Raw genomic sequence first — 20,504 nt, 5'->3', positions numbered from 1 at the left:
TTTAAAAATTTCTTGTCAATGGTTACTTCCTTTCTTATTATAATGTATTTTGCATAAATTTATATTTTGATCTCAAATGCTATTTTTAATAGAATTATGAGGAAAATGAAGAGCAGCAATCATCTGCATCCAAGCAATGCTCAATTTGTGGTAACAGTAAATGCCAACGTCATAGGTAAAGATTGGAAGAATTTTTAATGTCTTGCTGGTAATAAATTTGGCTGAGTGACTAACATCCAGCCCATAGTCAACTCAATGGTATTAATTAGATTATGAGCTTTCAAAGAGAGGTTTCTTTTGCATTACACTGTATGTAAGGTTGTAACCCAGAATCACCCATTACGCATAGAAACTGATAGTGAATAGTATTTTTAGTGTAAATCTACTAGTCAATCAAAACTTTATCTAAATCCTCTTCACAGACACTTCAAAAAATGCAAAGAAGTGGCTGTCATTTTGTTAGCAACCGCACATTGCTAGGCTACTCACTATCTACAACTGAATAGATAATGAGTAGGGTAGCCAATCAGTCAGAACAGCATTCATGATAGAATGCTAGCTTAGCTACTAACTAGAGGTGATTTTTACTGAGAGATGAAACTTAAGGATATTTTTGTCAAGTGTTTTTTCTTGTTATCAGTTTGTTGTGGTCATTATCTAAAAGGTAATTAATAATAATTTCGAAGACAAAAAGGAAGAACTTTGTGTTTCCTAAACCTGTGTTAGTAATTTTTTATTTGTTAGCAAATATGTAGCGAGCCAATTTATTATTTAATCATGTCACTCTTGATTTATGATCTGATTAATGAAATACATGTAATTTTATTTTAACAATAAATATAAGCTTCATTATATAAAATAATATAAATTAAAGTTTAACTATTAATTTTACTGTTTAATGTACAAGTATAAAATAAACTTGATAATTAAGAATGTCTAACTTGTCATTTTTGCATTTCAAAGACCAGAAATTTCAAGGGCTGAACTAAAGGTGAGCTAAGCAAAAGATTGTCTAATTTGTTCTTTCATGCATGTGAATTTTCAGATACCTTATGACCATTTTTAACTTACATTTGAGTGCACTTTTTTTTGTTTGTTTGTTTGTTTGTTTTTTCTTTATTTTAATTGATTTTTTAATTTGAGTTTTTAATCTTTTAATAACAAAAATAATGGGTCACCAATGCGACCAAATTTTTTTCACTGGTTTTTCACTGATTGAAATACTTTTGCTGGTAACTAAGTCTGAAAAATCAGGGACCAGCTCGCCCCAAGGTTTTTTCCTGAAAGTTGAGCCCTGCAGGATTTCCTCCAGTTCACTAGAAACACTGTCAGTAGTCATTTACATATTTATTAGTCTGTTAACTGTATTACTTTCTACTTGGTAATAGTCACAGTGGAAGTAAAGCAACTTGAAATCCCTTCTCCTCTTGTCATCCTGCCAGCTTCTCTGATAGTACTCCCTTAATTATGAAAAGTTATCTTGGTCCATATTTAATCTTTCTCTGACAGAATTTGTTTTCATATTTTAGCCATGGGAAGATCTTCTTATTCCTGAATCAGTAGATGCAGCTTTACAAGAGGTGTGTTAATTATTAAGTTCTTTGAAAATTTGCCGAGTGTTTCCATTTTAATTAACAATTAGATTATGAGCTTGAGATTTCTATTGCGCTATATAGTTGATGAGGGTGCAGCCTGAGTGAACTATCACTCATAGAAATCAAGAACAAATAATCTATTGTGTGTATTTTTTTTTTTTTTGAAGTGACTGTGAAGAGGATTTAGATAAAGTTTTGAACAACTGGTAGATTTATACTAAAACAGTTAGATTATTCGCTCTCGATTTCTATACATGATAGTTGACTCGGGCTGCACCCTCGTCAACTATCATGCAATAGAAATCTCAAGCTCATAATCTAATTCTTTAATACAAACATGATTTTAAACCAATCAGCACACATATTTTCTTAGGGCTTATTTTCTAAATACTGTACATGTATTCAATCATGTACAGTGTATCCTTTAAAATTCTGGTGAGATTTGAATTGTACTCAGTGATCTTTTTGTGAAATTTGCTATGGATTTTTCTTTTAGAGATGTAACTCCAGTAATCTAACATCTAGTATTTGTTTTCTCAATATTTTAGTTTCTAGGTCTTCTTCTTCAAAACTATGTCTACAGCTGGTACAGGTAATGACTAATTTGTGCTAAATCATGATATTACTTGATATGTACTTGTTGATATATAATCTCTCAGATGTTGTCCTTTCTTTCCAGTGAATTTTGAACCCTTCCTATTAAATCCTTAATGCACTTTGTTATGTTCCACATTGCAGAGAGTTGAGCTGCAGTGAAATATGTGTTGATGAAATCCGTACAAGCATCAGATATATGGCAGCAGTGTTATTAAAAAGAATACAGAAGGTTAGCGCTATTAATAAAAGTCTTATTTGATGGATGTTCAAGTTGCGTAGAATTTACAGTCATGCGCAAGTAATGTGCAAAATGTCTGTGTGTACAATGTATGTTAAACCATCAAATAAGAGATTATTTTAAATCCACCATTTTGCCTTGCTTTTCAGGTTGATATTCCAACTTTGATTACAGAAAATGTTGCAAAAGAAGGCTTGAAGCATTTAGAGATGTACCTTAGTATTAAAGAGAAAGGTATATATCAGTGTGTGACAGTGTAAAATAGTATTAACATCAATTGCCTACTGGAGATGTTAGTTGCAGACACTGTGTTTGATGATGAGAAAAAAATGTTTTTATAGTTGTAACAAAATTATTGACTTTTGGGTGTTTGTCTCTGAAACTGATATATTTATGAAGAAATGAAATAACATTAATTAGCATAATGAAAGTATAAATATTATATGTTTATTTAATATTATTTTTTCCTTGTTTTGGTAAACAATTTTGGAATACCCTGAAAACGTGAAGACAAGAATTTTCAAAACACCAACTTAAATGAGAATGTTTAAAAGCAATGTGTCTGTAATAATTTTCTATCATCATACGCCTGCAATGCATGCAAAGAGCTAGTTAAAAGCTCTCTGCATGAACTGCAGACCTATGATGATACAGAGTGTTGTTTTCCAGTCAAATTGTCACAGGCTACCAACACTCAGACAGCAATACTAGATCGCTTTGGACCTAGGATGCATTGTGCCATGCAGAACCGACAAATGGAGCTTCATTACCTTCGGAAGCTCTCAGAATCCATTATTCCTTTTATATTACCTCCAGAATCTCTGCAATGTAGGTAAGTGCAGCACGTACCTGCAGCTTGCTTGTAGCTTGAAATATTGCAAGTTTTGTCACACCTGTAGTATTTTTCAAAAATTCAATTCTTAATAGTCCATACTGTCTTCTTTTTAATCATGACAAGTGAATATTTTGCTTAAACTGGCTTGTGTCAATTTTAGGAGCCTGTTATCCTTGCTGCGAGAATTAATGGCCAGTGCAGTGTTTCTAACGGCAGTGGACAAACTGTCAGATCCTGTAAGTTTAACATATATGCATATGACTGATTAGATCTTACACGTAATTTCATAAATAAAAATTTTATATTATATTCCTAAATGACCATAAACTGTTGATAATATGACGTTTGATATGTACTTGATTTATTTTTGTATTTTGTTTTGGAAAGGATTTTGTTAATAACATACTTCTCCTACTGTTGGACAAAGAACCAGTAAGTATTTTAAAATCTTTTCTTTTCACTTGTTTGCTTTGTACACATTTTTAAATATGATAAAATACTGTCGTAGATGTACACGTATGTTTTGAGAAGTATAACTTTTATACAGTGTACAAATCAAAGATAAATTTGCCATTTTCTTGTAAGGGCAAATCTTCATCCCACTTATATGTGATCAAACTCTTTTCACAGATGGTTGCCTCTACAGAACCTTCAAGTCCTAAAGTCCCTTTACTTGCTAAGTTCGGAAAACCGAGAGCTCCACTAATAAACTCGGTAAGTTATTTATCTGTTAACAGTAATTGCATCAATCTGAGAAGTTAAAAATTTTCAAGATTTCTGTCCACCGGACATCGAATCCTGCTATCTTGCGGCTGCAAGGCCCGTGAAACTATGGGTGCTAAATGCGAACTTGTTCTTTAAGGAACCTCACCAGTTGACTAAATTCACTTAATAGGTCCACTTAAACAATATTTGGCAGAGAACATTTCACTTCAAAGATCTAATTGCACTATTTTTGGGCTTACAGACACTGTGGCCTTATTGGCTTACGAAGCCCGATTTTTTCAGATTTAGGGTGTTTTTCCGGGCATGTTCTCTGCAAAACGAAGTCCTTGACCGTCCATTTTTGTTTTTACATTTCTGACGTAACTAACTCATGATATTACAGTCACCGTGGTAAAAGTCTCAGAAAAAAATCAATGTTGGAAAATTTTTGCGCGAACGTCCTTAATTTTGCATTTTGATAATAATAACCATTGATGTTGTGTTTTTTTTTCTAGGCTCTTCATCTGTCCATAGCAGACATTCTTCACACCCAGTCTGCCCTGTTTCCATTCATGCAGTTTATGAAAAGCGAGGGAGCTTTAAATATTCTCCAGTTCTGCCTCACCGTCGGTATGTTACTACACACGCACAGTATAGCTTGCACTTGATATGCTTGTAAGATTTTTGCCGTACATATGTGGTATGATCATTTTGAGATCTCTTTGAACTTAGTTTTCCACTTCTTGTTCAATCAGAACCCAGGCTAAATTTACTAAATTGCACGTGCGGTGATTAAATTTAATTAGCTAACAAGTTTGGAAACCCACTAAGGATACAAAATGTTGCAAAGAAATTGTGATCCATCATCATTTTACTGTTTTTGTTGACTAGATGTTAACTGGAATAATGTTTAAAGTGCGCTTCTGTGAAACTAAGCGCCACTAAATACTTCAAGGGTAAATACTTCAAGGCGACACTGTAAATTGTAACACTCTTATTTTAATCACTGTCCAAATAATTTGCTGTGAACTAATATGTTGTTGTGTTGTTAACTTCTAAGAGGATTTCAACAAGCGCATTTTTGCCTCCGAAGAAACAAACGAGGAAAAAGAATTTCTCATTAGTGAGGTGAGATTTGTGCGAGGGTAGTTGATAAATTATTTTTACTGTGCTATAATATAACATTTTAATTTGTGTTTCCTTATATTTGCTGGTTTTACGCTTTCTTGACATGCAGGTTAAAGAAATCTTCAGTTCTTATTTTGATACTGGCGCTGTAGACAGAATAAATTTTGACCCAGAAATAGTAGAAGGACTACAAGCATGTAAGTATTTTTTTTTCATGGTAAAATAAAATCTTATCAACAAACGATATTAACAAACCTTCAGTTTTAGAATCATGTATTATTTTCTTAAAAGAAAAACTTAATTATTTCCCGTTTTGTTGTAGGTATTATTGGTCCCATGGATAAAACAGAAAGATTAAAAATGGCAACTTTGCTTTCTAAGTAAGTGTGATCTCCTTTGCTTCCTTCAGTTTAAGTGGCATGCCTGAGAACTAGCTGAATGGTGTAGCTAAGGTCTTTGACCACTATAAACATTGAACTGGTATTTTATTAGTTTTTTTAGTAACTATCTAGTAGCTAGTGTACGTCTTATTAGCAATTCTTAGTATGTTAAAGTATTCGATTAGAATTCTTATTAACTATCTAGTAGCTAGTGTAAGTTTGTTGTTATTTTAGTAATTAATAATTTGTATTCTATAACGTGTTCCCAATTAGCGCCTATCGCGCTAGATGCATTTGACACGAAAATAAAGTTACTTCCTTACTTTTTCAACATTCAACAACATTTTCTAACTCGGGGAAAATAATTACGAAACTTATTTAAAAAAGTAAACCTCACGGCTGTGGCTGGAAATCATAGTGTGTTTGGTTCAAGGGTATCCATGTAGTTTGGATGAATCTGCTTTGGGTAAAGATGCGTTTTTTTGTATTATGCAAGCCGAACAAGAATCATGTTAAGTGCATTGTTCGGCATCTGGACAGATAAGCGTGTTGCCCTTGCTTAAATGTCAGTAGAAATTTGTATTCAAGTTTGTGTACATGTAATAATCAATCGATGTATATTTCAGAGCCTGTGAATATGCGTACAATCTACTGGAGACAACATTTCTTCCTCTCTTTTACCAGAGTGATGATGTAAGTATTGTTATCTTGTTTCAAAGACTTCACGCACATTGGATGTTGTGAGTTACAGCCATGTTTATTAAAATATTTGTTCAAGTCGGTAAAGTTGATAATCAAGTTGAACGATTCGTGCAAGTTGTATGAGCCGTAAAATGCGCTTTACCATTCATAGGTATACGATTAGTTCCAGAGGTTTACATCTATGTGATACTTAACAATAAAATAAAAGGGAGTGTTATTTCACGTAACCAACGATCAATTCCACGGAAAGGAGGCTCTGCAACGAATTTTTTTTAATGCGTACGGTTCGTACGAGTCGCGAAACTACATCTCATTATAACATTACGGAAGGGACCAAGAACAGTAACCCGTGAGAAAGAAGATAGAGACCCCTTACAAACACTGAACCACTGTGGTAAAACAAAACGTTTTTTTCTATCTTGCAGTATTTCTCTTTGTTGTGTGGAAGTCGTTTACCAGCCAAGCCATTGTACAAACCAACGTCAAGGTAAATTGCTTTCTCAAACGCTTTATTTTATCATGATTAGGGCTTAATGAAGGAATAAAATTACTGTTTTTTGGCCACTATATCACAAAGTTCAGCCTCGTGTCAAAGGTCCGCTTGGAAACGGGCGACTTTTTGAAAAATCAACTTAAAGTTATATAAAAGTAAACCTAATTAAATTACTTATAATGTCGGTGAATTTAGCTTTGCCTGTTAGGGACGCACTCTTGTACTTATTGGAAACACTAAATAAACAAGCAAATATGATAAGTCAGTTAGAGCATCCCAGCTGGAGAGAGATTTACCAATTGGTCTGACGGTCATTTACAAATGAAGCGCGATCGAGTTGAACTCAGGACTACAGCTCTAGAATACATCTAAATTTTGGCAAGATTGAAGAACTGAACCAGGGACCTATAGATTTTTATAATACATAACTAGTTATGCAACGTTTTAAAGTGGTATACCATTGAATATCCCACGAGTCACTAGTATTTTGTCGGTATACAGACGAGCGTTAAGGCCATATACCATAATGCTACAGAAAATGTAGTGGGCAACACAATCAATCGGGCATACGCGTGGCGCACGATGGGAAGTTTGGATGTAATACCGTCGAATATACAACGGTTCGACGGCTTTCCTACATTCTGATTGGTTGTACTTTCTATGGCATGGTATAAAGCATCATAAACTACCCAACCATGCCGCGTGCCTTGTGTTATAACTATCTATTTTTTGTAGGGTTTCAAAGAAAAAATTTGATCCTCTGGCGGAGTTTTCAAGGCTAGCAGGAAAATTGAAAGATAAAGTGATGAATCCAAGCAAAGGTAGGAGGAGCTCAGTGCTATTCATGGCGCTGAAAACTGAAGTGTGGAGGGTTAGGTTGATAGGCAGAATTTGCGTCCGGATGATTATGGTTTATAGCCTGTAATGTCATTCATCTCCCGACCTCAGCCTAGTCCCCGAGCGAGGGACGCCTGCACAAGCTGAAAGCCAATCAGAAATTACTTTCCACATTAGAAACAGGAAGTGACGTCATTGGACGGAATTATAACGCTCAGACTTCAGGCGTCTCTCGGCCGGCAGGGATTGAGTTGAGGGCGGAAGATGACTGACATTTCTTTAATCTTTGATCTGTAATCTTTGTTGATACGTGTAAAAATAAAATAGGTTTTTATAAGTCACCCGTAAATAGCATGACTAGTCAGTCGGGAGGGAACAAATACATTAAAACACTAAAACTACGACCGTATTAAATAACTGTGTGAAAAGTAAAGATTAAACGAGACTTTAAGATGGATTCTGAGTAATCAGCCGGGAGTGCAAGAGTTGTAGAGTGTAGAGAGTAGCGCATGCGTCATTTCAAATACATGTGAACAAATAATAACCAGTGTCTGCCTCTTCTGATTTTTTTTTTTTTTTTCAGTTGGTAGAATATCCTTTGAACAACTTTTCTTCAAGTCTACTTTCTGTTCGTACAAACTGAATTGAACTTACACACTGCTTTGGCTTTTTCTGCACTTGCAATTACTGTATGTTGCCAGCGGAGTGAAGCCTAAGTAACGTCTTTTGATTTATTTTATACCACAGACGATTCACCGTTCGAAGAGGACCCGTTTGATATCCCGGATACACCTCCGGTAATACAGCACCTCACGAACATGGTCGCGTAAGGAAGTTTGGGATCGTTTGGCACGCCGTACTGTTGTCCATCTACGCGGGGGACTCGGTCTAGCGGTCCCAGCATCCTTGTGCGCGCTTAGCTAGTGCCCAGTGTCACCGACAATAGGCCATTTCCGAGTTACCTTGTGCCTCTGTGTCAAAACGAGTCTTTCATATGAAAATGTGTTCCGCCGTTCATTTTCATACAAATCAAACTCGTTTTCATATGAAAGGTTTTGCACGGAGACTCGTTTCGAAACAAAGACACAAGGGAACTCGGAAATGGCCTCGTCTTATGCTGTGTTTGTTGCTTTTTTACAATATAAAAGGAAAAGTTATTGCTATTTTTTTGGGATTTTAAGGATTTTGGGCTGGAAAATGATAATGAAGAAACAGAGGAGGCGGAAGAAGAAGAATCACGTGATCTCAGCAGGTGGAAAGTGACGATACCACACGTGATCATGGAAACTAGACAGGTGATTGTTAATTTCGCCCAAGTTGCTTATTTGCACTTTTCTAAATGCTTGAACAAAAGTCTTGTAGCTTCTGGTCGTTCACTCGACGCGAAAACTCACAGATATTTGTGCACAATGTTTCTTTTTTTGTGCGAGTAGGAAACTTGAGTTGTAATGTTCAGTTTATTTCCTCGACATCGCCTTACGCACTTTTGGCAGGCAAGTGAAACGTCAGGCATATATTCTGTGGTCTCTACCAACAAATTTCATCGAGTTTCGGTTGATTTATTTACAAACACTAGCATTTACTTACTAACACCATGTTAGTTTCAAATAGCAAAATAACAAGCTCGCCTCTACAGTAAAGTATGAAATTTCTATGCAGTACAGCAATTTAAAATGCTTTGTTTGTTCTTAGTGTGTTCTAAATTCTTGTTCGTAGTTCCCAAGTATAAGACAGGTTTTCAAACTTAATGTTCCATACAGGGAATCGACTTGTAAAATAGTTTCTCGATACCTTTCTCATTTGTTCCTTTTCTTTACAGAAATGCATGTTCATCATATCAGTTGAAAGAGCCGATGTCACTGAAGGTATGTTCGCCGAGATTTCTGTTACTTTGAGTTTTCCTTTGGTGCGTTGCCACTGAAATCGTTGCCGTCTTGAACCGATATTCTACATTTTATTGCTTTGGGATTCATGTTCGTTGTTCCTGGTAACAGAAGAGATCTCATACGCCATACCACAAGCTTATCACAACTAACCAAGGTCAAGTTGATTCACGTTTGATTCGCGTTTCGTTATTCACTCCACTTCGCTGCCAACGCGAATACCTTGTCTCTCATCTTGCCCTGATTTAAATGCTTGATCTCGCTCTTCAAGGCATTCTTTCTTATCCGTTGTGTTCTCTGTCAGTAACTGTTTGTATACGTTCTTCAAGCCTTCTTCTGCCTCGTCCAAATCTCTTGCTATTCTTCCGAACTTTTCTGTTAAGCTTTTTGCTCCTTGCTGAGTTATGTCAGCTCGTTCAAGGGAATCTTGGAGCCGTGATTCACTTTGCGACAGACTGTTCGCCAGATATGCCAATTGATACTTTAAGGTTTCGAGTCTGTCGCGTATTTCTTCGTATTCATCATTTTGGTAACAAAGCTCTCACCCGGTCTGTTGTCAACGTGCTGTTTTAAAAGCCAAGACAACGCGCGCTTGTAAATTTCGGACTTTTTTACAATCAGCTAATTTGCATCAGAACAAACCAAAATCGGCATCTTGAATGGTGGTTTTTGTTTGTCCCCAGAAAGCGGCAATTTCAATAGGGTAAAGAGTGTTTTACTCTAAGATAATTAGCTCATTGATTTTGATTTTGTCGTGGTCTACTCTTGATCTTAACGAAGCCAAGGACCTTTTCAGCTTCAACGTTTGGAAATGCCGTTGTTTTCATGTTGCCGTATATATCGGATCTTCTCGAGTACAAAAGCGTTAAATGTTTTCCACTCCTTCCTTTGTCGTGCAACAATATTTAAACAAACTGATGAGAATTTTTTTCCGGATTGAGAATTATTTAAGAAAAAAAAAAGTAAATGTCCGAAGGGCGATCAGTCGAGCGGCAGCGGCGACAAGAAAGTCGGTCAAGGCCCAAAATTTGTATCATGCAGCAATCCAAAAAAGTTTTGATGAGAACATGATGAGAAGAATTGTTTTTGGTTTTCACTAGCAAGCGAGCAGGTGCAGTGAGGTGCTGTTAAGTAACACCTTTTGTAAAGAAATTGTTCCAACAAAAGGTGCTAATTATCAGCATGTTTTACTGCGCCTGCGTATGGTGGCTTATGCTTTTGCTTATGCGCTGTTGAAAACCCGGCAGTCTTCACTTAACCTTCCAAGAGTAGGAAAAGGAAGTACGTCCTTGCTGAATTAAGCTCGCCATTAACTTGACGGTCATTTAGGGCGGAGGAATTTGAAAACGGAGGTTTCACTCTGAAGACGCATCAAATGTTTTCCGTCCTCACTACGCCAGAGAAATTTGAAACGCAGCAATCACCGGTCATTTTGGATTTGTGTTTGATTAAAACTCGGGCTGGGAAATATCACGATTATCGTGACGTCATCGTTTTTGAAAAGCTTCGTTTTCAAAATGTTTTCTGTCCACACTAAAACGCACAGCCAGCGTTTTCCAATTCCTCCGGCTTAGTGAGAACGGGGCCTAAAAGTGAAAAGTGCGGCATTCAAGCCGGGCCCTATTCTTTACTCTCGCCGATGCTTGTCTGTTGTTTTCGTGCTTTCCTCTCCTAGCGTGTATTTTAATAAGAATTTCAAAGGTGAAATAGTTTCTATTTTTTCTCACAGCTACAAGATGGGATGTTGCCAGGTAGGTTTCTCCGCATAGATTTCAACAATATTTCAAAATTTGTTTTTTTCCTTTAGTTTGTCGGTAATTTTTGGGCTCATTATTAGTTTATTATTCTACTACAGTTAACAACTAAATGAATTTACAAGATTATAATTATAAATAAATAAATAAATAAACAGTACAGTACATACAGTAGTGGGACACCCAAAATAACTAAAAAGCTAAACTAGTTGGGTGACCGTAATTATAATAATTAAAAATGTGAGAGTCAGGAAAGAGGCGCAACAAATACATTGGTACACATAAATATCATAAACTTGGTACAAGAGTAAATATACAAAACAAAACAAAATAAATAGATATAAACCATCAAAATATCAGTAAGGATTAATAGAGACTAATGAATGCGAAGTTAGTTCTTTATTAAATTGATTAGAAGTACAACACTTGAATCTTTCATCGAGTTCATTCCATAATTTAGGTCCATTAAATCGAATATTAAATTTGCCATAATTTGTTCGAATTTTTGGAAGATAGAAAGTAGATCTAGATTAGACGCGAAAACTGGTGGAAGATAGGAAGTAGATTAGATTGCACGCGAAAACTGGTGTTTTTCTTTCAAACTGATTCATCGTTCTGCAATCTCAAATTACAGAACTAAACAAGTGACAAAGGTATATTCTGCTGCTGTAGAATTTGCGGAAAAGGTTGTAGAATAGGCCGATTAAAATTTTCATCTAAAACATTTTACAGTGTGGTATGATTTGTGAAGGAAACTGAATCGAGATATTAAACTTTCCGTTTGTTTCATTTTCGACGATCTCAATGCCTGGTCTCGCGGAGGGCGACGGTGGACGACAATTTGGGGATAAGTCTGAACAACAGTTTTCTTCAACTATCGTTTACTATCTTCAGGGCAGTGAAACGAGAGCGTGAGACTGAACTTTCGTAACTAGCGTCGGCTAACGTTCTCGCAAAATTAACGAAAACAAACTGACCTATTTTAACAAAGGAACATAGTACTGTGTGCAGTAATGAAAACAAAATTACTTAAAAACAAGGTTATTTTTTCCCTAATAGTTCAGTTGTACCTTACTGTTATTCTCTTCGATTTTCAGGAGGTATAACGAGTTCTTTGTTCTCCAGAGCAAGCTTAAAGAATTTCATGGTAGGTTTAACATTCATAGTATTTATCTGTTTCCTCCTGGAGACCATGGTCCGGTCTGTGCTCGAACCAAAGTTTTTATGCCGGTTCTTGTAGCATGAAGGCTCTCTCTCCTCCGCAGCCCAAGAGGTTCCAGTGTCCGCTGTAGAATTCCACCATGCGAGGTGAAAGCAGGCGCAAAGTCGAAAGAATTAGGCGTTTTTTATGTCAGCAATTGCTTCGCTCAGCTGATTCTCCCCACGCGAAATACCTCCCTTGAGTCTCTGTGAAGGAGAAAACCATGATGCGGCCAGGAGTATTGCTCTTACTCCCCCCCTCCCCCCCCCCCCCTCCACCCCATCCCTGGATGGGATGCTAGGCCATCACAGGTTACTCCTGCAATTTTGATAGGCAGCCCTAAAAGATCGTTCATAATTAACAAGTAATGGTGAGGTTGAGCAAAATTTCCTAATTTGTCAGATACTCGCAGATCATTTATTTGACGAAGCCGGAGGTTGAGGCTAATAATTGATCTGCGAGACACTGACAAGTCACGAAATATTGCCATTACCGAGTTCAATAATTGTTTTTATCATGCGATCACCGAGTTTTTGTTCTTATTTTAATCACTCTCTGACAGCACGGGTGAGCAATCTGCCATTCTTCACACAGGCGCGTGGGTACAATAACGCATGAGTAGAATATTATTTGCAGCAAAACACATTCAGACGGTACTATGCATGAGCAGACCATTATTTGTAGGCAGTTATTTGCAGGTCACGTGGTGGGCTCTCCGCCAATGAAACGGAAGAGAAAACTGCATTGAATGATAAATTAAGTGACTTGGGCTAGAACCCAGGCCGCTTGATCCCGAATCAAACGTGCTGAAAACCATGAGGTCCATCATTTCACAGCTAATAACCTACGAGTGTTGTTGTTTGTTTGTTTGTTTTGTTTATAGGTGCCATTGATGACTCCCTTCTGCCATCCAAACGTAATTCCTCAAAAACTATCTCACAAAAGAGTACAGCTGCTTACTTCGAAGCTTGTCGGGTTCAGTTTGAGAAATATTTAAAGGTGAATTAGCCTGACTAACTTGAAAGTCTATTAGGATAACTTGCGATCAGGTGCCGGTTCTTTAAAAATTCAGATGGAGATAAAAAAAAATCGGCTCGAGAGCTTTTATATTTTAGTTTGCTTTCTTATTCCTTGGTCACTCTAAACCAAGATTACGGAAGAAAGCGCGAAAGCCATCTGAGGATGAATAACTTGTGTGAACATTAATTTGTAAATTGGCGGAGAAGATTCAAAGACGGCTTAAGTCACGATACATTTCGCTAAATTTTGCAATGTTTTTGTGTTTTCAGTATTTGTGTTCTAATCCCCTGCTCAAAGGAAGTGCCCTGTTGTTCAACTTCCTTTCTCCTGATAAAGAATTCAGCAACATGTTTGGTCCTGACAAAATGGGCGACAAAGCGGGTGAGACTGGTTGATATTATTCATTTACCTTACATACCTAGAGCGGTTTTCATTTGAATGTCGTAAAACCAAAACCAAAGTAATCACTCCAGCCAATCACAAAGGACACAGGCAATACAGTGAACCAATCAAACTCGAAATGATTTCATGTAGCTGACGCGAAGCGCGGGAAAACGCGTGCGAACAAGTCACGATTGGTGTTGGTTTTGCTACTGATTGGATGAAAAATTGGCGCGAGATCTTCGAGCCAATCGTGTAGTGTAGCAATGGAAAACCATTCACTTTTAGTATCACTCAACTAGTGGACGAATGCAAATCCTGCATTTTAATTGGCTACGCTACTAGAGGTCTATTAGTAATAGTCCTCGAGTAGCGAAATTGGCGCAATCGAGCGTGACGCTTTCTTTCGTTTTATTCCCAGATAAATATTTCTTCAACTTGCATTTGCTAACTTTATTATTGTCTTTTCTGTCCGACTAGTTGGGTGATACTAAAACAATTAGACTCTTCGCCCTCAAGGGCCACGGTTCAATAGCCCATTCGGCTTCGCCTCATGGGCTATTGACCCGTAGCCCTCAAGGGCTACGGGTCTAATTGTTAATTAGACACTCAAATGAAAACCACTTTATATCGTGTCTCGTTTATCCTAAAGCTTTTTCTAATCTGTCGTTTACTGTTGGGTACACAGGAAAAAAGTTCAAGTCCATGACAACGATACTCAAGAAGGAGGTAAGGAGAAACATCATTATAATGCTGAACTCTGAAACGTTTTCCGGGTAGCGTGAATAGATAATCCAATAAACTCCGCTATACAGAAGCATTTGTCCTCACAAACGTATACGGTAACTGAATAATAACTTTAAAAGCTTCAGTTGTTGTTTTTATTGTTATTTTGCTTGACCTTGTAAGTTCAGTGTTTAGTTTATGAGTAAATGAAAGCTACCCTTCAGTAGATTATTTGGCGTTTAAGTAGAATTCTTAGTGGCATTTTACGATCTTGCTTCACAGAAAGGCCAGAACCTTGATCCTTTTCTGCAAGCGTTTTTATCTTCTACCGTGGAACCAACAAAACGAAAACCACTACCAAAGTACGTAAATATTTGCATATATTAAATCAGTAATGTTCAAATACAAAATGTAACAATAATAAAATGACTTATATTTGGTAACAGCGCGGTTTCTTTGAACTATTGATGCAAGCATATTAGTATAAGTAAAGAACACACGCGTTGCTGTTGCTTTGAAACATTTCGTTAATTGTATTTTTGATGATTCCTATTTTCTCACTGCGCGCTCGACAATGTAAATGATATCCCAATAGCCCAATTTCGATATACTAAAACTCATCCTAAAACAATAGACCTCAATGCGAGGCTCTGTGGAATAACTACAGAGTTTGTGGGGTTTATTTCCCAGAGTCTTGTGCTGAGGTCTATTGCTTTAAGCTAAATTTTAATATATCGAAATTGGTCCATTAAAATGAGGTTTTTTACTACTTCTCCTGATCGTTTTATAAAGGAGCTGTGGTAAATAGGGACTTATGTTTGTTTTGTTTGTGTTTGTTTGTATGGTTTTGCAGAGGCCTTCTAGATCAGTCAAAACGAAGCGAGGTACCCATTCAGTTTCTTATTCACTCCTGATTTCTTTTCTTTCCTTGCTGCCTATGTTGTAGCCTTCACGCAAAACGCTACATGTATTAATGATTTCTCATAGTTAAGAGGCTCTTGTCGAGTGTTACTAATGCGGGAAATGTATATGATCTATTTTATTTCACTTAGGAGGGACTATTTCCAGGAAGAAGAAAAACCTTGTAAGTTTTGTTTGTAATTTCAGAGACTGAAAGTTCTACACTAGTGGCGCTACATAACTTATAAACATTACTGAAATTGTAAAAATAATTTTGTGGATAACTGTCGTAGTATCCCCCTCCCCCCCCCCCCCCCACCTCCCTCCGTTAAATAAGTTTGTTTTACCCCGCAATTTCGCTTTCCACGCATAACCCCTAGTGTGGCAGAATTTGGTTGCCTATTTAATTTTTTTCATTTGTTCTTAGGAGTAATTCAATGCGCTTAAAAGCGGAAGGTAGGTCAATTTTTGTATGGTAATTCGAGTCAAAATTTCCAAAATCGTCCACGTATTGTAAATGACGAAATGGTCAGCTTCTAACAAGTTGGGATTTTTAACAAGTTTTCTGTTCTATTAACACTTTTTTCCTAATTTATAATGTCCCTAATTAGTACAGTAGTGCTAATATCTATTTTTTTTATTTACTTGTTGATTATTAAAGAGGCTATCGCTCCGCGCAAGACTAAAAAAATAAATAAATAGATTGGTCGTCGTTGTCGTCCTCCTTGTACCTCAACGAGTTTCTTGTACTTATTTTAAGCTCATCCACTTTTTCAAACCATAATTTTGGGGAGCAGGGATGGTGCAGTGGTGAGAATGCTTGACTCGCACCAATGTGTGGCCCGGGTTTGATTCCGGCCCGTTGCCATATTTGGGTTGAGTTTGTTCTTAGTTCTCGACTTGCTCCGAGGGTTTTTCTCCAAGTTCTCCGGTTTTCCTACCTCCACAAAAACCAACATCTTCAAATTCCAATTCGACCAGGATAGAGGACCTGCATGAAAACCAGCTAAGGCTGATGTGGCTTCCTCTCTAAACATTGTAGTTTTGTTGTTTCATTCATCAGCATTACTCGACGAAATCACGCATGATTATTCCCAGTGATATCGACTTAACATTGGTTCGTATCCTCACTGATATCGACTTAACATGTCGTTCTTTCTGATACTCAGCGACAGGCAAGCCGCCGCTACAAGTCACCGGTGTTACTGATTACATCCTCTACCTTGGTTAGTAGTGTTGTACGTTTTGTTACTTAACTCAAGTACCTGTCGCCTGTGCCAGTGTTATGGACGTCATGTTAAAATTTGTGACCGTTTCCAGTCACTCCATAGCGTCACTCGCAACTTTATGAAGGAGAAGAAATCTGGGCCGAGTCTCACCTCGCAGTGGCTTGTGGAACCGTTGCTGATGACAAGACAAAAGAGGAGAAGTCAAACTGAAGAAGAAGACAAACGAAGAAGAAGACAAACGATTCCAAAAGAGAATGCGAGACGAGACTCGACCCAGATTTCTTCTGGTTTCTACAGTGGCTAAATTGTGCCTTAGACTTATTTTGTAGATAATTGTATCACTTTAGCAGAAGACATGGTAGCTGATGTAAATGTACGTTGGAGTGCTGTCGTCATAATTTTTTCTGGCTCTCAATTTTCCTAGCTCAGCGGCTGTTTAGTGTTCCAGCGTGGTTATACAGCTTGCTAGTTTGTGGAAAAGTCGCCTTTCAACAGACCCTTGATGTGTACGCCGACAGGTATGTTACGGTCACCTATTCTCCCGCCCCTTAATGAGTTTCCTTCGTAAAAATACCAGGTTAAGTTCATCCCGGTTATAAAGACATGTGCTTTTGTGTTTTAGATATTTAGCCGGTAAATTGGATCTATTAACAAACGAACATCGCTTGGTTATGATCATTCACTTACTAAGAGGTAAGTCTCCCGAATTGACCGGCTGGATGCATTTTGAAAGTGCATTCATTTGTCGCGTACTCCAAGGTTCGTTATGGTTCTTAACCCATGTCCTATGTCGTAAAGCCCTGGGCTTATATAAGTTCATAAGGGGTTTTGGGTGGGTATATACCCGGGGGGTAGGGTATATCCGGGAGGCATATAAGCGAAATAAAGAGAAAATGTTTCGGAACGACGAGATAAATCGTATCTAAGAAACGAATGAAAGCTAACATACCATTACATTTATAATACATTTATAAAACGCAAAAGGAACGCACTTATACATTAGATGGGCTTGTATCGGGGGGGGGGGCTTGTATCCGGGGGGGCTTATATCCGAAATAATATCTTTGTTAGCAAATAGAAGGGCTTATATCCAGGTGGACTTATAACCAGGGGGGCTTTAACGTGGGATTTTACGGTATCCTAGTTAAACCTGATGCCTTTTTTGTTTGTTTTCTCTATTTATAGATGCAATCTTCTTTGATCAAGATCCCCCGAGGTAATACTTTCCGCCTTTCTTTATTTGTAGTTTGCTGGCACTTTTATACATCGTTCTGTTTTTCTGTTTTTCTGATTTTACGATTTTTTGCTTGTTTTTCTCTTGTTGTACAGAACCGATACACAGAAGTTAGAAAGACGCGAACAGACTCTGAAAGAAATGCTGGATTTCATTCCAGGTTTGGTAGTTACATTTGCGTAGCTTTTTATACAAAGTACAAGTCTACCGCGGCCTAAACTCCGCCCAAATACTAGTTTGGTACAGTCTACTAGTTAGCATGTTAAAAACAAGAGTTAGATAGGAAAGCCTTTTTCTTGGAAGCTGTCGTCCAACCCGTTAAGAATGTAAGAATGCCGCCATATCCTTCCCGTCTACTGTAAGCTACTTGAACGGAAGTTCAGTTGGGGAAATCTCTCAAACTTTTACCCTTGTAATTATGTTGGCATTCCAGATCTCTACTCAACCTCTTACTACTTGGTTTCAGAGCTTAGGCAAATGGACAGATGTCATTAATTAACCCGGGAATGTGTCCACAAATGTATTTGTTCTTTTGCTGTATTTTATTGTGGTACATTTTACTATCACGTACTCAGTCAAACGTATGTTGTGATAATGCTTTGTGTTTCAGACATGGCTGTACGAGTGATAGGCACCGAAAGACATAAGTCCGGTATCACGTTACTATTTGAGCTGCTACAACAACCCAGGTTGAATAAACAGGTAGATATCTTGATTGGAGCTCCTACCTTCTGTTTATCAGGTTAACACGAAATTACGGAGGTCATAAAAAAGACTTTGGCTGATAACTTGAGGAAAATGATTTTACGTAGTGTTGCCAGAAAGTCGTAAATCATCAAAGCCAGTTATTTCAGTCTTTCATAGAATCAGCAATTTTTCTTTTCTTCTGTTTTATCCAGTTCGTTAATCAAGATTCTTGATGTGCGCAAAATTGAATAACATTGTGGTTGTTTGGTTAATGACGAACCTCTCTTGACATTTTTATGACCAAAATTCATAGCAGGTCACAGGAATGAAGAATTTGATCAGGACTATTTTAATTAAAAACCAAATTCATTGAAGGAGAAATTTTAAAAAAGTATGACCAGAAGCAAAGAGAATTATGTTTTAATCCCTGAACTTATGATGGAGTCGCGCGTTTTTTATCTCTCACAGCTGACCTATGTTCTTCTGGATTGTGTGATCGGAGAGATCTTTCCCGAACTAAAAGAGGTACGTATAATGTTATTTTTATTTCCGAAGAACTTGAACTACTAAAATGGTTGTTTGGGTGTGACTGAAATGTGAAACGACGAAAACGATCTCTTTTTTTGGCAGACTTCATTCCCTTGATTCACTATAAAGAGATATCAGAATTTATAGAGATGCCAAAATTTATAGTTACTTGCTGAGAATTGAGAAATGAGGGGCAGCCTAAACAACGAAAAAGACAAAATCATCAAGTTATTGATAACTTAAGACTTAAATTGCAAGAGCAATCTTGCAATCGGTTCTCTTGCTACTGAAATAATCTTGCTGATCCGATAGGTCCTGTTTTTAACAGCAAACAGTTATCAATAACATTGATATCTTTAATATTGTTGTCCTCAGAGCAAGTTATTCCCAGCGGACGAACTCCCGAGTCGCTGCTGAATGGTTGAGGTGAAGACTGGTCCAACGCCCCGTCCGCGCTACTCGGGAGGAATTTGAAAACGCAGCTTTATTTCTCCGGTTAGGCCATCCGTCCACACTAAACCGTCACGAAAACGGAACTTTGCGAAAACGCTCTTCAAACCGGAGGAATTTGAAAACGTCGGCTTAGCGCTTTAGTGTAGACGGAAAACATTTTAGAAATAAAGCTTTTCGAAAACGATAACGTTACGATAGTCATGATATTTTCCAGCCCGAGTTTTCCTCGACCACAAATCTAACATGACCGGTTATTGTTGCGTTTTAAAATTCCTTCGGCTAGTGTGAACGGGGCCTAAGCGGCGAGTGGAGCGAAGTGTTCATCGAAGATGCTACATTTTTTGCCAGCCAACGAAACTGTTGGAAAAGTGTGCGATAGAATAAACAAGGCCTAAGTGCTTAATTGGCACGAGAAAACAAATTTGTGAAACATTTTAAAAATGTTATTGAAGTCTAGTGTACATGTGGTTGCGAAAGTACTGTGTATAAACAAACCAAAACGTCACATATAAATCAAATGGTTGTAATTTATATTTTATATCAAAAAAAATTGTGAAATAAAATGATTTATAGAAACCTTGCTGTCTGTTTAGTGTGCATTCAAACATAAAAGTAACTAATACTTTGTCTGTTTTATTTTTCTTGCGTCATCTTGATTAACAGCACATTCTCAAACAATTAGATTATGAGCTCGAGGTTTCTTAGCGTTTTTTTTTTTTTTCTTATTTTTTTTCATCTTGAAGTGAACTAAATGTTCGTTATAATTTATTTGTTAATCAATTACTGTATTAGCAATGCGCTGCCGGACGAAAACATTCAAGGCTACAACAGGACCTCTGTAATAACAGGGTGTTACTCTACCAGCTTAGAAACTATGAAACCTGGAAACAATGCGAGCAGGTCCATTGTGGGTTCTGCCAATATCCCCATATGGAGAGATGCCATTATGAATACACAAAAGATGTAGTTATCAAATGCTTTTCTCAATAATTCAAGTT

At 37.3% G+C, this 20,504-nt stretch overlaps 1 protein-coding gene across 1 annotated transcript in view; it reads left to right on the top strand.

The window, feature by feature from the left end:
• LOC145490835 (sorting nexin-14-like) overlaps positions 1-20,504 on the top strand; it is a 22,903-nt gene extending 2,399 nt beyond the window's left edge. Inside the window, exons 4-40 of the mRNA XM_081469933.1 lie at positions 93-175; positions 964-991; positions 1,530-1,580; positions 2,144-2,187; positions 2,334-2,421; positions 2,580-2,664; positions 3,100-3,262; positions 3,426-3,501; positions 3,653-3,697; positions 3,896-3,979; positions 4,486-4,600; positions 5,031-5,098; positions 5,208-5,295; positions 5,421-5,478; positions 6,105-6,171; positions 6,606-6,667; positions 7,409-7,494; positions 8,258-8,307; positions 8,692-8,805; positions 9,330-9,375; positions 11,123-11,144; positions 12,245-12,294; positions 13,232-13,347; positions 13,638-13,749; positions 14,438-14,478; positions 14,758-14,837; positions 15,329-15,359; positions 15,528-15,559; positions 15,803-15,831; positions 16,545-16,601; positions 17,029-17,122; positions 17,227-17,297; positions 17,790-17,820; positions 17,934-17,998; positions 18,449-18,540; positions 18,994-19,050; positions 19,429-20,504. Of these exons, the coding sequence (XP_081326059.1) occupies positions 93-175; positions 964-991; positions 1,530-1,580; positions 2,144-2,187; positions 2,334-2,421; positions 2,580-2,664; positions 3,100-3,262; positions 3,426-3,501; positions 3,653-3,697; positions 3,896-3,979; positions 4,486-4,600; positions 5,031-5,098; positions 5,208-5,295; positions 5,421-5,478; positions 6,105-6,171; positions 6,606-6,667; positions 7,409-7,494; positions 8,258-8,307; positions 8,692-8,805; positions 9,330-9,375; positions 11,123-11,144; positions 12,245-12,294; positions 13,232-13,347; positions 13,638-13,749; positions 14,438-14,478; positions 14,758-14,837; positions 15,329-15,359; positions 15,528-15,559; positions 15,803-15,831; positions 16,545-16,601; positions 17,029-17,122; positions 17,227-17,297; positions 17,790-17,820; positions 17,934-17,998; positions 18,449-18,540; positions 18,994-19,050; positions 19,429-19,470 (2,523 nt within the window). The 3' untranslated portion in view covers positions 19,471-20,504. The remainder of the gene's footprint in view (positions 1-92; positions 176-963; positions 992-1,529; positions 1,581-2,143; positions 2,188-2,333; positions 2,422-2,579; positions 2,665-3,099; positions 3,263-3,425; positions 3,502-3,652; positions 3,698-3,895; positions 3,980-4,485; positions 4,601-5,030; positions 5,099-5,207; positions 5,296-5,420; positions 5,479-6,104; positions 6,172-6,605; positions 6,668-7,408; positions 7,495-8,257; positions 8,308-8,691; positions 8,806-9,329; positions 9,376-11,122; positions 11,145-12,244; positions 12,295-13,231; positions 13,348-13,637; positions 13,750-14,437; positions 14,479-14,757; positions 14,838-15,328; positions 15,360-15,527; positions 15,560-15,802; positions 15,832-16,544; positions 16,602-17,028; positions 17,123-17,226; positions 17,298-17,789; positions 17,821-17,933; positions 17,999-18,448; positions 18,541-18,993; positions 19,051-19,428) is intronic.

The sequence above is a fragment of the Orbicella franksi genome, chromosome 6 (assembly GCF_964199315.1).
Source record: "Orbicella franksi chromosome 6, jaOrbFran1.1, whole genome shotgun sequence".
Lineage (NCBI taxonomy): Eukaryota > Metazoa > Cnidaria > Anthozoa > Scleractinia > Merulinidae > Orbicella > Orbicella franksi.
The sequence above is the reverse complement of the archived record's forward strand: the minus strand, read 5'-3'. Positions and strand labels throughout refer to the sequence as shown.